Here is a 14,680-nt window from a genome sequence, read left to right as displayed (position 1 = left end):
CGGGAAGCGGATTTTGGTGAACAAAGCAGTGGAACAAATTGGTGAAAAGAGGAATTATATGTGACAATGTTGCTTTCCGTGCACATATGTACAAAAGTCTTGGGACATGCTTTGTAATATTTCAGACAACTCTTTGAAGTATTGAACTTTTTGTTATGATTTTTAATAAAGTGTTTTGGGCTGCCAGTTATGCAAGAGCAAATGCCAAAAAGTTCCCTTAATAGACATCCCATCTAATTTGACAGGAATCTCATCTTTTGTTTGAAATTAATATTATTTAAAAACGTAATGAAGAAAAAAAGACATTGCTCGCCAAAATGTTTAAATTCCATTAATCCACATCTCATTTTTTGTTTGAAATTAATGTTATTTTAAAAACTTAATGAGCAAAAAAAATACATTGCTCGCCAAAATGTTCAAATTCCAATAATACCCATCTTTTGTTTGAAATTAATGTTATTTAAAAACATAATGAAGAAGAAAAAATTGCTCGCAGGTTGATTTTGGCACATTTTATGGTCAATTTTGTTTGCGTATTAACATTTTATGAAATTTTACCTACAGAATCAACGGCAGAGCAACGACTTAAAACAACCGCCGTTTAAAGGCCACGGTCGCTTAATAAAAAAAAAAGCTTGTCCCATGACTTTTTTCAATCAGCATTTTGCGTCAATCTTCTCTTCATAACAAAGTCATATCGCATAAATCTCTGATGGTAAGACAGTAAGGCTACAGTGGACGCTCCCGCGTACGTCAAGTCGGGTTCGAGTTCGTCTCCAGATGCACACATGCACTTGGACGACGGGTGGCTTCTATGTTAGCACCTTGTCACCTATTTTTATTTTTTTTGTGCAAATCATCCCCTTAAGTTCATAGTTCAAAAGGTCATAGAAAGAATAAAATCTGCTCACCTTTTCCACAGGTGGTTAACTATGCATATACTGTATGCCAAACATTCATATATATAGATCTATATATATATATATATATATATATTTTGTATCTTCCAAAAATGTATAGTAAATCTATTCTATATACATTGCTTGTGATTTAAAATAGCACATTTCTTTTCTTTTTCTTTTTACAAGTACGCTTTAGAATGATTTTTTTTGTTTAAATATTATGTTTCACACGCTACAATGTGCCCCCAAATCCCCCCTTTTCTGGGGAAAAAAGTGGTTCAAAATGAGTGAAAGTGAGGTCACAGTGAGGTCAAGCTACTCTTACGACCGAGCCACACGTTTCAAATGAGATGATTTTTGTAAGGATTAAGAAAGCTGGCTTCTCAAGATTTTTGTTTTTAAAGGTTTAAGTCGTTACTTTTCATTATGCTGACTTTAAAGTAAAAATTTCTTATTGTAAAATGAGTAGGGATTTTTAATCTTGTCAGAATTCTACTTTTCAAGCAAGGATTGTGATCAAATTGTGATTTTAAGGTTTTTTTCCCCACTTTACTCTCACAAATTTGATTATATTCTGACCTGTAAGAGAAACTTCAAACTTTAAAATAAGATTTATTTTAAATTTAGAAGTCTGAGAGACAAAAAAAAAATCAAATAAAGCGAGAATTTGGAATTAAAAAAAAAAAAGTCAATCAGTCACTTAAAAACTAACAACAAATGGACTTGAAAGTCAAAGTTCTCTCTGACTTTACACTTTTCACATTTTAATTCTGCCAAAAAAGGTCGAATTTTCACTTGAAACGTGACAACCCCGCCCACCAATTTCCCCCACGCCCCACTCTTCTCCTTCGCCATTCCTAATCCTCTTCTGTATAGTATTAGAGTATCCGCACAAAAAACAAAAACACACATAATTTCTCTGGACCATTGGTCAATTCACAGTTTACCACGGCGTTCCGCTTCCTAAGTGGATAGCAACCATCCATACGGACGAGTCGCGACCCTTTGCACCGATCCCGTCCCGGCAGCTCCTTGCCTCTGTCTATCTTAACCAGTCTGGATAGCAAAAATCTCAAGGATCTCAATTTTTTGGTTCCGCCCACTCTCTCGCCATAAAATTATCTAGAACAGGGGTGCTCGATATGTTCATCGCCAATGGTACTGTTGAGAAATGACACGACCATAAGATTTAATCCAGTCTGTTAGTTTCCAACATGGCTAGCTTGTAATACTCTTGTTTGTTTGTTTGTTTTTTTTTGGACTATGCTTATTTTTAATGAGGCCATACCATCTTACAGGTGGAGCTAATAGCCTCACCTGACATAAACGAGCTGTGACAGCTGCTCGTTAAGTGATACATTGATATTGGACACTACAAACTAGTGCCTCAAGTATATGCGCCAGTATAGGAGTTTTTTTGGTGTTTTTTGGTGATAATGGGCTAAGATCTCCATCTTCTGCTTTCAATTTAGTGGTGGCCCCTAGAATAAGTGCGAAGAAAGTTTGAGCACCCCTGATCTAGGTCTTAGAAAAGGCCCAAAAGTTTTTTTTGGTCTGCGTTTATCCCGCTTTAAACTCAAAGATAATTGGTCAGTCACTTGTTCGAGGTGGACTAGTTCTAGATCAGTGACTGATGTCAACTGACATAACTAGAAGAAATGTTCTTGAATAAAGGGGTGATTTTGATCAAGTGTTTTGTTGCTGTTGCAATCCTTCCCCCGAAGGCTTCACCGAAGGCTCCAAAAATGTTTTAAAAATGCGAATGTTCCAGAATTTCCTCCCTGAGAGGTGACGCTCCTTTAGGCGTCTCATCTGGCAAGGCTAATACACTGAAGGGACGGGTTGTTTTCCGCCTCACATTTTGGGATGCCCTTTGAGTACGACGGAAGACCAGAAGAAAACAATCGGAACGGAATAAACGTGAGACGCCATGCTACGCTTTGATGGGAGAAATGGGAACAAATGTTTTGTAAGTGTGCTTTTCAAAATAAAGCACCTTCCCCAATGGAAAAATAAAAGCACAGATGAATTTTTCCCTTAACCACAATTGTCTTTTGAAAGCGATAATTATATAAGACATATATTCATATTAGAATAGTTTAGTATGTATATACACAGTGGATAAAAAGACACACCCCTTTTCAATGATGAAATTTCTCATTGAATTTTATCGTGTTTTTTTCTTAAATTTTAGCAATTGTTTTGAATTTTTTATAGCTGTCTGCCTATTTTTATCTGGTCCAATTCTTATTTATTTGTTTTATTCCATTTGTCTTTGGTTTCAGTTTTTTATAAATGTCAAAATGATTCAAAATACTACACCAAATCTTTAGACGTTTGAAAATAAATCTTAATTTCATTAAAAAAATCAATGTTAGTTTCAATTTCTTTCATTCAGTTAGTTTTTAAGTATTATTAGTTTATTTGTATGCATATTTATTTCAACAATCTTTTTTATTTCCACATTTGCAATGCTAATTTTTTTCAATTTCAATAATTTTTCATCTAGATTTTTACTGCTTAATTTTCCTTCTGCACGTCAAATGAAATTTGCCATTGAAAAAAGGGTGTGTAAACTTTTGAAACTGTTTTTTCTCCCATCCACCGTATAAATACAAGGTTCCCTTTGGAAAAAACAAAATAAGCATGAAAAAAAAAAAGCCACAAGTGTTGGTTCAACATTCTCCAAAAGGAATGAATAGCACAGTCTCGGTATCGCAAAACTTTCCCCGTTGTCCATCGAGCTTGAAAAACAACAGCAGGGAGCGAGCGGACATTACGTCACCTTGGCCCGCCGCCGCCGCTAATTTCTGTAGAAATATTGTCGAAAGGCAACTGAGCTTTTTTTTCACCCCGCCCTCTTCCCATGATTGGAGCGATAACCGCTTACTCTTTCACTCAAAAACCGCAAAAAAGGCCAGGTTGGATGGCGGAATCAGAGGTAGAGAGCAGAGGAGGCCGTCATTGGGAGGTGGAATAACCAGCTGGGCATCGTCTCCTTTTTGTTTTCATCAAGTGGAAATTGGAAAAAAAAACAAATAAAAAAAACACAAACAAAAAAATCCCCCAAAAAAACAAGGGACCGGTCTTGGTGTATTGGCCAGAAAACCAAATCCGGTCATCTATGGATAATTTCCAATTGAAAAGGGAAAGACGGATGGGTCTCCTCCTCCGAGAACGCTGGCTCCTCCCCTTAAAAGAGGAGGCGTGGCTTGCTTTGGGGTCAGCTCTCCAGCAGCTGCTTGAGCGCTCGCTCGATGTTCATGCGGTGGCCCACCCGGGTCACCCCCAGCTCGCCAAAGTCGTCCTTGGTCAAGGCCGGCAAGTGCGAGCCTTCGATCTCGTGTTCCTGGAAGCCGGCGCGGTGCTCGCCCAGGTTGATGCTCTCCAACCAATCGCCTACGTCGTACTTGTTCCACAGCTGCAGGGGCTTCTGGTGGAAGGGTCTGAGAGCCAGCAACGGCGAACCCAGTCCTGGCGAGGGCGACGGCGAGCGGGAACGGGAGCGGGCGCTGGAGCTGCGCATGACGAAGCGTACTTCCTTGGGCTCCTGTGGGAGGCTGAGGCTGGACGATTTGAGGATGGTCTGGAGCGGCGCGCCAGACGAGTAGCCCGGGAAGCGCTCGCCGCCCCGTTCGGGGGAGCCCGGGCTGGGGGCGCGCCGACCGAGCGGGTAGCGGCTGCCGGGGCGGACGGCGTACGAGCTGCTGCTGCCGTAGCTTCTCTGAGAAATGGTGTGCAGTTCGCCTAGGCTGCTGAAAAGTCTGAAAGGAGAAGAGAGACAAGACCACAGCAAGACTTCAGCCCACCTCGCTTTTGTCCTTTATGCCGAACAGGCTCCGGGAGCCTTGCCGTCCGAACTAGGTAGCCATTATTTTTTTTAAGAACGAGAAATGAGCAAAATTTCCCAATCAGAGGGATAAAGTCATCTCGGGTAAACTTGGTCTTCACCCTTCAAATAATGGTCATTTTACTTAACATCGGAAGGGAACATTTAAAATAAAACTGCATTCAAAAGCCGTTAACCTTACAGCAAAAATATGCTTGGTTCCGAATAATAACCTTATTAAAAACCCGATATCCATCTATGAGGGGAGGCATGACATTTTTGGTTAAGTAGGACACAATTGTAGGACAAATGTTCAGATTTTGACCAACAATGGGATCTCTAGATTATATTTCCATTACTATATTTTAAATTATGAATCGGGATTGTGTTATTTTCATGACTGGGCAACATAAAACAGATAAAGTTAACCAAAACATAATATTCAAATAAAGAAACTATGCAAAATAGGATTGTGACTGTGAGCACTCATCTTTAAATGCCATTGACGGCGTTAGATGTCCTATTTTCTTTGTCTGGGATGGGACAAATTCAAAAATATGTAATACAATGATTTTAGTTCTTTAAAATTGCAACTTTATACACTGAATATTCTATAATTGTCCCTACTACTCCACCCTAGTCCAATTTTCAGCTTTGGACGTCTATCCCCGTCAATGGCTGTCAATGAGTTGAAGTTGAAAAAAGTGTGTGAAAATGCAATGAAACGGCGAGACTCGGAAAGGTGGGACTGAGGTTTGGGGGACATGAGATGAGCTCCATGCGCACTTACACGATGAGATGGCCATCCTGGACACAGGGTCGGTTCTAGACCAATCAGAGAAGAGCAGCAGGGGGCGAAGCATGCAACGCCAGCAAAGAAAAAGCAATGGGAGAGAATGTTAGCATTGCTAGCAGGGGACGCGGTACTGGTCTAAGAGTTTCACATCCGGGGTCTTTGATGTCTATGAGTTCATTCTTTTTATTCGTGAAAAACTATCTAGAAATTTTGGGTTAATCGCTATGAACTTTGGCATCTTAATAAGTTATTTATTACAAGTTTTAGAGCATTCACTACCTGTTTTGAAGAAGCATGCCAATGGCATCGGACTAGGATTCTGATCTGGCGGGCCAAGTGAGCACACCGTTCACAATTATACTGAACAAAAAACAAATATTTTTATGGATGGATGCTTTGTGTTTTTTGCTTTTGTTGCAGTTAAGCTGAAATGGTGAAATGAAAAGAAAACATGCAGGGGGAACCAAATGAACAACAATTGGCAATTGGATGTGTGATACGGAACGATGCATGAAAAGGAAATACAGTAATCCCTCGAATATCGCGGCTTCAACCTTCGCGTTTTTTCGTTTATCGTGGCCATGTCTACATTAACTGCGATAATCGAGGGATTACTGTAATGGTGCGCATGATGGTCTTTCGTACAATAGTTATAGTATAACCCCTTATCTTTGCTACGGCACATTTTGTAAAATAAATCAACAAAAAATTAAAAATAATCTAATTAAAAACAAAAATCTATTTTATTTTATACATTTTTATTTTAGGATTAGTTCCTTTCTTTAAAAAAAAAGATGTTATTTCATATTTTTCCAAGATTTGCCATCAGACACACCATTATTATGTGTCCAAATATATCTTAAAATACATCCCGGGGGGTTATCACTGATAATCCCATCCAGCGGGAGGCAGCGATAAGGCATCTTCTGCTCTTATCTTTCGTTTATCAGTGAGCCGTGGATGTATCGCTCGATATATTCCTTGAAAAGGCCATTGGGCGGAGCTTAGGTAAAAGGGGCGGGATCCTTCGATAGGAAAAATATTTGCGGAGATGATGCATTTTGTTTGCATCAGTTGATTCGCTTGTCAGTTGCTAAGGAGATTTTGGTATTTACAGTCAACGAATGTCCAGCACACAAAAAAAAAAAACATTTGGCGAGTACAACGACGACAGACGTCCGACCGGTTTGAACTGGGTTGCCAATCCTCCCAGTCGAAACGGATTGCACGTCCATCGTCGTCAACAGCAAAGAAGGTAAAGACCACGAAGAATAGTTAGTAAAGATCATCAGTTGATGCAAACAAGGTGACTGAGATATCGTATTTCCTCAAATAGCAGCCCAGGGAGTCAAAATTATTATTACTATTCGCTGTTTATGACTATTGATCTTATACCAGGGGTCCCAAACTACATTTTATGCAAAGGAGTGCTGGGAGTATTTCACAATAAAAGTTTCATTTATTACAAAAAAGTCAAAGTCATCCAATTTAGATGAAACGCCATCGAAATTATGAACAGTTCTTCGGTGAAGATTGACGTTACGTTATTGGCCTAAGGTATGTCTCCTTTTGCCAGTGGTTAAACCCACAAATAAAAGCAGAGGGCCGCACAAACCCTTAAAAATAACTCCAATCGGCCCCCGAACCCTAAGTTTGAGAACTTTGCCTCGCCCTGGTAATGCAAATATGGCGGACTTTAGCGAGAGTGGAAAATGGCTGGCTATGAGAGGAAACACGGCAGGGACAAGCAAGACTAAATATTTCTTCTAAAGGAATAGTCTTGGAGGAAAGGATTAGTCGACCAAGGCGGTTAGGAGACAGTGTTTAAAAAAGAAAACAAAACAAAAGCTTTACCCTAGTGTCTACAACCTTATGGTTTACTCTCTCCAGTGTCCTCAAATCTGCAGAAATAAAAAGCACTTGGTTGTTCTTTTGGGCACAAAAACACCCAAACAATAATTGGGACAAACAAAGAAACTCTTCAAAACGTTTCATTTTGAGCTGCGCACGTTTGATCTGCGGTCTTACCTGGCGCCGGATACGGGAGACTTCCTGCCGGGATCCAGCGTTGCTCCCAGTGGCTCCTCCCCTAACGAGCGCGTGTCCTTGTTGAGCTGCTGGAGTCGCGAACTCAGCTCCCCCATCACCGAGGGTTTGGTCCCCTCGTCGGGGCCTGGGCCGCCCAGGTTGCCCAGGCTGCCCAGGTTGCCCAGGCTGCCCAGGCTGCCCAGGCTGCCCAAGTTGCCCAGGTTGCCCAGGCTTCCCGTACCGGCCCCCCTGGGTTCCGCCGGATCCCCCCACAGCTTGGAGCGCCGCTGGAAGAGGTAGCGTGGCTTGGCGGGCGCCAAGCCGGCGAGGGAGGCCGAGCCGCCGGGGGGAAGGCCGGCCCCTCCGGCCACCGCCGCCGCCAGGGCCGCCGCTTGTTGCTGAGATAGCAGCTCGCTGTCAGAACTCTGCTTGAGCAAGGGGTCCCTGAAGGTGACGGGGCCTTTGCCACCGCCGACGTGGGACTTGAGCCGGGGCTTGGGAGGCACTGGCGGCTTGTCGAGCACAAAAGTCTGCCCGTCGGCGTAGGAAGTGTGCGTGGTGTGCGTGTCGGCCACTTCGCCGCTTTCCGAGGACAGGGTGGACATGCTGGAAACCGTGGAGACGGTGCTGGTGGTCTCAAGGTGGTGGTCTCGCTCCCTCTCGCTAGAGCTGCGCGTGTCCGCTTCCTCCACGCCTGAATCGGCCGCGGAACCCGACTCGCCCGGCCCGGGTCGCTCCGCAGGGTTCGAGGGTTTCCCTGAGACGGCGGCCGCGTTGGGCGGATGCTGCGGAGCCGCCCGAGGCCGGGTGGGGGTCACGCTCAGGGTCGCCGGGGTGGTGGGCGTTTGGGGCGTGGGCGGGGTGCCGGGCACTGCCACGGGAGGTTTACCGGGTGACGGCAAAAGACCCTTCGTTCTCGCCAGCAGGCCGTTGGCGAACTCGTTGGGCGGTGGAACGAAGCCAATCCTGCGCAGCTCCTCGCGGGTTTCCTCGTCGCTGGAGGACAACAGGGCGGGGGGGAGCGTCACCGTGTAGGGATCCGCATCCTCTTCTGAGCTTCCCGGGACCAGAGCCTTCTCCGGAGCCGGACTGGCGACACGTTGACTTTGGGGGGGAGCCGCCGAGGCTGCCGAATCGGGGGACTTAGTCCGTGAGACGAGGGGCCCGCTCGGCTCCTTGACCGTTGGCGCGGCGGCCTGCTCCGGACCCCCGTCGCTGACCTGGCCGTTGCTCGTGGCGTGGACCATGATCAACCCTGCAGTTTTCTGCTGCGACGTGTCCATGATGCTGATCAACATGCTCTTCTTATCTTCCGCCGTCTTTTCCTCCTTTCCTTCCTCCATCCTGGATTCCACCTCCCGATGGAAGGTCACGCTGGAGGGTGACCACGGCGCTTTGGCGGGCTGGGGAATTAACACGGACGTCGGGACGGATCCGGGCCCCTTGGCGCCGTGAGGTGTAAAAGGCGGCGATGGCGACGACAACGGCCCCGGAGACTCTTTGGTCTGGGCGTCGAGGAATATTACGGCCTGGCCGGCTCGCTCCGGTTTAGTCCGCGGCTCCGGACTGCTGTTGGGGGAGGGGCTCTGGGAGGTCAGCGCCCTCTCTCTTGCGGCCAGCGCAAGGGCCAGAGGGGAGTTGGGGTCCAGAGGCTTTCCCGTCAGCGGATGGATGAAGGTGGTCCCGCTCGGGGAGGGGCTCAAGGCCAAGGCGGGGGGCGGCAACTGGCCCAGCTCTCTGCCGAGTATCCTCTCGTCGACGGAGTGAGACTGGCTGAGCGAAGGGATCTCCGTGGCCACGGAAGACGGCCCCTCCATGGTCCCCACGGAGAGGAAGACGGTGGATCGCCGGCGCTCCTCCAGGCGACGCTCGCGATCTTTCACCGCTTCGGCGATGGCCGCCGCGAAGGGGCCCTTACCCTGAAACATGGCCTCGCTCTGGGCCCGCAAGCGCTCCCGCTCGGCCATCAGCTGCTGCTGGTAGTAGTCTGCGCGGCTGGTGCGCGTGTGGCCGTGCGGGGGCCGTCTCGAAGGCGAGCCCTCCCGGGAGTGGGCGGTCGCTAAAGCCAAGTTGGCTTTTTCTTGCGCATCCTCCACCTGCAACCACAGGGATACTTTTATCCTCAAACTCAATTCTTGTGTCTAAACCAGGGGTGGGCAAACTATTCCACAATGGGTCGCAGTTGGTACGGGAAAGTAAATTTAATTGTCAATTCAATTTTCGATTCAATTCACGATTCAATTTAAATCCAATTCAAATTCAATTTTCAACCCAATTCCAATTCAATTTTCAACCCAATTCCAATTCAATTTTCAACCCAATTCCAATTCAATTTTCAATCCAATTCCAATTCCAATTCAATTTTCAAACCAATTCCAATTCAATTTTCAACCCAATTCCAATTTCAACCCAATTCCAAATCCAATCCAATTCCAAATCCAATTCAATTTTCAATTCAATTCCAATTCAATTTTCAATTCAATTCCAATTCAATTTTCAATTCAATTCCAATTTAATTTTCAATCCAATTCCAAATCCAACCCAATTCCAAATCCAACCCAATTCCAAATCCAACCCAATTCCAAATCCAACCCAATTCCAAATCCAACCCAATTCCAACCCAATTCCAAATCCAACCCAATTCCAAATCCAACCCAATTCCAAATCCAACCCAATTCCAACCCAATTCCAAATCCAACCCAATTCCAAATCCAATCCAATTCCAAATCCAACCCAATTCCAATCCAATTCCAAATCCAATCCAATTCCAACTCCAATTCAATTTTCAATCCAATTCAAATAAAATTTTCAATTCAATTCCAAAAAATGTCACCTACCTGTAATTGCTTGACCAAGGGACTCTTCTTCCTCTGAGGTTTGGTAGGCGTGTACAGACCGATGCTGAATTGTCCCACGTTGGCGTAGGGGTTGTCTATAATCCGCCCTTTCCGTTTGATCCGTTCGGGCGGAGTGGCGGCACACGGGCGGGGGATTTCCGTGGGTTCCACGGGTAAATGAGAAGAGTCCTGGAGGATGATCATGGAGCGGGCTTTCTTCTGTCTCTCCATCTGGGCGGCCTGCCGATGGGCCGCCTCGTAGGGAAGATCCAGGGAGGAGGGCTTAAAGCTGGAGCGCCCCCCGGGCTCCCTGCCCTGACTCTGGGTACGCGACGGAGGAGGCGGCGGCGGCGGGCAGAACGCCGGGGGCGGTCCGGTGTCCAGGTAATAGGGAGGCGGAGGGGGCGCTGTTTGCGGAGGAGGTGGAATGGGATGAGGCGGAGGGTAGTCTCGGAGGCTGTCCGTCATGGAGGAACTGCGGGGGAAGCGGTGCTCACCTTCCAGGGCCGACAGACGCTCCTCCTCGGTGGCACCTGTCGGGAGACCGACGCCACGGTAAAGTTGGCCGACGGGAAGGTTTTTATTGGGACGGATGGACATTTTACCAAAGGACTTGGTCCTGGACATTCCTTTTGGTACGGCCATATGAGCTCTCTCCAGAGCTGGCTGGAAAGCTCCATGTAGAGTCATCCCTTGTCGCTCGAACAACGACTGGAGACAAACGTGGCAAAAGGAAACAGAAATGAGGGGACGCGGTGGGTTGGGTCGTGCAGTGTTGCAGTGGGTGCGCTCACGCTGATCTCTGCCGGCGTGATCCTCCTGCCGGTGGGACGCGGTTTGACGGTGGCGGCTCGGTAATCCGCCTCGGGAGCTTGGGAGCGCAAACTGGACTCCTGCGACGCTAGCATCTCGTCTAGCCTCTCTGTTGAAAAGGCAAATGGAGAGGAAGTGAGGAAGACGGCAAACGGCTGCGAAACGAAGGCTAACGGGCCCAACGTTATGACGGCGGGTGTTTAATGCATTGGCGCCAGACGTCCAATCCATTTTGACTGGGAGGGAATTCCTAGCCAGTTCAGTTAAACTGGGGGGAGAGCTTAAGTAGGATTATGGATAAGTGACGACTAATCGGTTTGTAAATGAATTAGCATTTGTTATGATGTATTTAGAAAAACATGATTGAGTTTAAACTGTCCAAATCATCTTCTTGGGCCTAAAAATAATGCATATTATTATTATTTTTTTTTAATGGTGGGAAAATTGGTCAATATTTATACAATATAATATTTTTTGGTTAAAAATTCTTTGTCAAATATTTATTTTGTTGAAAAACAAAGAACAAAACAGTAAATATTGAAAAACAAAGAACAAAACAGTAAATATTGTCTAAATTTAAAAATATTGATTCTCACTTTTGAAAGAATAATAAGCGGAGAATTATATTTGTATTTATTCAGCTTTTTCATTTAAAAAAATCAGTTTTTCTATATTTTTATTTTTTTATACAACTAAAAACAAGGGATGTCGACTGCCAGTCCTCCGATTCAAAAGAATTGGACGTGTGTCGTCGTACTGAACGTTTAGTGAAAGTAAACGGATAAAATACGATGGTGAGATTGCGGATTAAGGTTGCAAATCGGTAGCGGATGGTGAGAAAAGGACTCGGTCGCTTGCCTCCGACTCACCTCCTCTTCTCCTCCGAGCGGAGGCTTGGCGGGCGGGCGGGCAAGGGAAGCGTCAGCGAGGAGAGAAAAAAAGCACAAGAAAAAGCCAAGAGAAGTAACTCGGGTCAAACTTGGCGGCAAAAGGGGGGGAAAAGGGCGGAAAGCCGTATCAGCATTTATTCAAAATTCTATTGGAAATGGAAAAATGAAAATCAGGATCATTTTCTTTGAAATGGAAACTCAAATGAAGCAACCACCCATCTATTTTGCCACTTAGAATTTGTTACAAATTTATTTGGAGAAATGAGAAAACAAGAGTACAAGAGTAAATAGTGGAAAATTGTGATTAACCCCTTGTTGCCTAAATTGACAATGGCAATTGAAATGTTTTTTTTTTCCTGAACTGCACTCTTTGTTCTTTTTAATTGATTTTTACCATATATTGTTTGGAAATATCCTTTAAACATTTTTTTTTCAAATAAAAATGTACTTGCTCCAATGCGTTTTGATGTGTATTTGTTCGAGGTAAATTCAGGCATCAGGGGGTTATGTGACAACAAATCACCCAGCACTAATTGGAAGAGCAGTGATGGAAAAGGAGTACTAAGGCGTTAGAATGACTAGATTTTCTGTCGAAACATCAATCCACACCACGACGGGGAGGAGAAACATAAATAAAAAAAACTCACCCAGTTCTTCCAGCTCGGCCGTCATAGACTTGGAGCGAAGCGTGAGCGTGGTGCTGGGGGCTCTTTTGGGGGGTGGCGGTGCTAGGGAGAAAAGTTCAGCCGCTTGAGAAGCCTTGGAAAGCCTTTATTCATTAACTTATTCATCTATGTCTAAAATACCTTTCCTATTTCTTCATCCTAACTCTCTTGCTACTGTAACAGTGAAATTGGGATGAATAAAGTTATCTAATCTAATGTAACGTAATCTAATCTAATGTAATGTAATCTAATGTAATGTAATCTAATGTAATGTAATCTAATGTAATGTAATCTAATGTAATGTAATCTAATGTAATGTAATCTAATGTAATGTAATCTAATGTAATGTAATCTAATGTAATGTAATCTAATGTAATGTAATCTAGTCTAATGTAATGTAATCTAATGTAATGTAATCTAGTCTAATGTAATGTAATCTAGTCTAATGTAAAGTAATGTAATGTAATGTAGTGTAATGTAGTGTAATGTAATGTAATGTATTGTAATGTATCTAATGTAGTCTTAACAAAAGCCCAAAAGGCTTCAATTTTTTTAAATATTGGACACGATATGAAAGGTTGTATGATTATTTCCCTTTTTTTTTAAAGGCACTATTTGTAAGATTACCTCCGGCCTCGGTTTGACAGCTAAGAATTCAACACACAAAATGAAGCGCGCAAATCATCTTCCCCGTCAGTTACTGTTAAAAATCGAAAGTTTGCTCCCGTTTTTCCACTTGCCGACCTTTTCGGAGGACGGTCGACATCTGCGCCGGCAGACGGAGAAAGGACGACACTTACATTTAAAAAATAAATTTGAATCCTCTGAGAAGAACTGACTAATATACCAAGTATACTAAGTTGCCAAAATGCTAACCCCTTTGATTACGGGATCGAGGCGGCTGGCAATCGATCCAAAGTCGGCTTTTGCACGCCAACGTCAGCGAAATGAGCAGGTCGGCAGAATCGAAAGAGAATGATGAATTCAAAACGTGCGCCGCCGTCGCCATGACGACCTGACAGAGGTGCGGGAGACTGTTTTATGTGCATTTCATTACACTACCACAAGTGCCTGCGGTGAAGTACTACATGCTGAATGATGAACACAGTAATGGAGGAAATGGTGCCTGTCTACAAAAAGTAGTGGGGAGTGAAAAAAAACAGAAAACTAATCCTATTCAAATCCAGAAAAAGAATACATCGCACTGGAGTGTAGGTAGCATTTTTGGGAGGGCCATTTTTGATTTGATCACAAACAAGAGGAAAATGGAGAGCAATAGACAGGTTTCTCCTGCACAAAACAACATACAGAATTCCCCCCATTCTGCATTTTGTCTGTTTCTACTTCCACATTTTAGATCACGGGTAGAGAACCCATGGCTCGGGAGCCACATGCGGCTTTTTTGATGGGTGCTTATGGCTCTCCACTAAACTGAGTCACTTTAATCTTGCAATTTTTAATGAAACCTTTCTTGCATCCCATTGATTAGCATCAGGGTAATAGTTTTGTCAACATACTACTGGGACTTTTTTTACTTTAAAGGCAGTGAAATGACTAAAAATGCACACATTTTCATGTATTTTTACTTCTAGTAAATTTTCAGTCTGGCTCTCAATGAATAACAATTGAAAATATGAATTGTTTATGGCTGTGTCATTCAAAAAGGTTCCCAACCCCTGTTTTAGATGACTCTTTCCCCCCCTCAGTCTTACCTTTCTTGCGGACCACTTCCTCCGACTCCGGCTTCCGCGTGACAGACACCACCTTCATCAGCAGCCGGTTTCCCCCTTGTCGAATCAAAGAGACCACCTGCTTGTGGCCCACCTTCACCACGTTGACGGTGTTCACCTGAAACGCGGCGTGCAGAAAAATCCTTAGAACATTTTTTGACAGCATTTCAGATCTCGGCTCTGACGGAGC

General features: G+C 44.4%; 1 protein-coding gene across 12 annotated transcripts in view; it reads right to left on the bottom strand.

The window, feature by feature from the left end:
- Nucleotides 1–3,334: 3,334 nt before the first annotated feature.
- Nucleotides 3,335–14,680, bottom strand: part of shank3a (SH3 and multiple ankyrin repeat domains 3a) — a 68,823-nt gene continuing 57,477 nt past the window's right edge. For 7 of the 12 annotated variants that reach the window (XM_077739274.1, XM_077739287.1, XM_077739297.1 and 4 more), the window contains 8 exons: nucleotides 14,473–14,608; nucleotides 12,743–12,823; nucleotides 12,075–12,098; nucleotides 11,187–11,314; nucleotides 10,998–11,103; nucleotides 10,393–10,925; nucleotides 7,556–9,651; nucleotides 3,335–4,666 (listed from right to left, as the gene is read on the bottom strand). In XM_077739274.1, the coding sequence (XP_077595400.1) occupies nucleotides 4,126–4,666; nucleotides 7,556–9,651; nucleotides 10,393–10,925; nucleotides 10,998–11,103; nucleotides 11,187–11,314; nucleotides 12,075–12,098; nucleotides 12,743–12,823; nucleotides 14,473–14,608 (3,645 nt within the window). In that variant the 3' untranslated portion in view covers nucleotides 3,335–4,125. Of the gene's footprint in view, nucleotides 4,667–7,381; nucleotides 7,429–7,555; nucleotides 9,652–10,392; nucleotides 10,926–10,997; nucleotides 11,104–11,186; nucleotides 11,315–12,074; nucleotides 12,099–12,742; nucleotides 12,824–14,472; nucleotides 14,609–14,680 lie in introns of all 12 variants that reach the window. The other 5 variants (XM_077739281.1, XM_077739323.1, XM_077739305.1 and 2 more) reach the window with 4 other exon arrangements.

The sequence above is a fragment of the Stigmatopora nigra genome, chromosome 2, assembly GCF_051989575.1.
Source record: "Stigmatopora nigra isolate UIUO_SnigA chromosome 2, RoL_Snig_1.1, whole genome shotgun sequence".
In the NCBI taxonomy this organism is placed as follows: Eukaryota; Metazoa; Chordata; class Actinopteri; order Syngnathiformes; family Syngnathidae; genus Stigmatopora; species Stigmatopora nigra.
The sequence above is the reverse complement of the archived record's forward strand: the minus strand, read 5'-3'. Positions and strand labels throughout refer to the sequence as shown.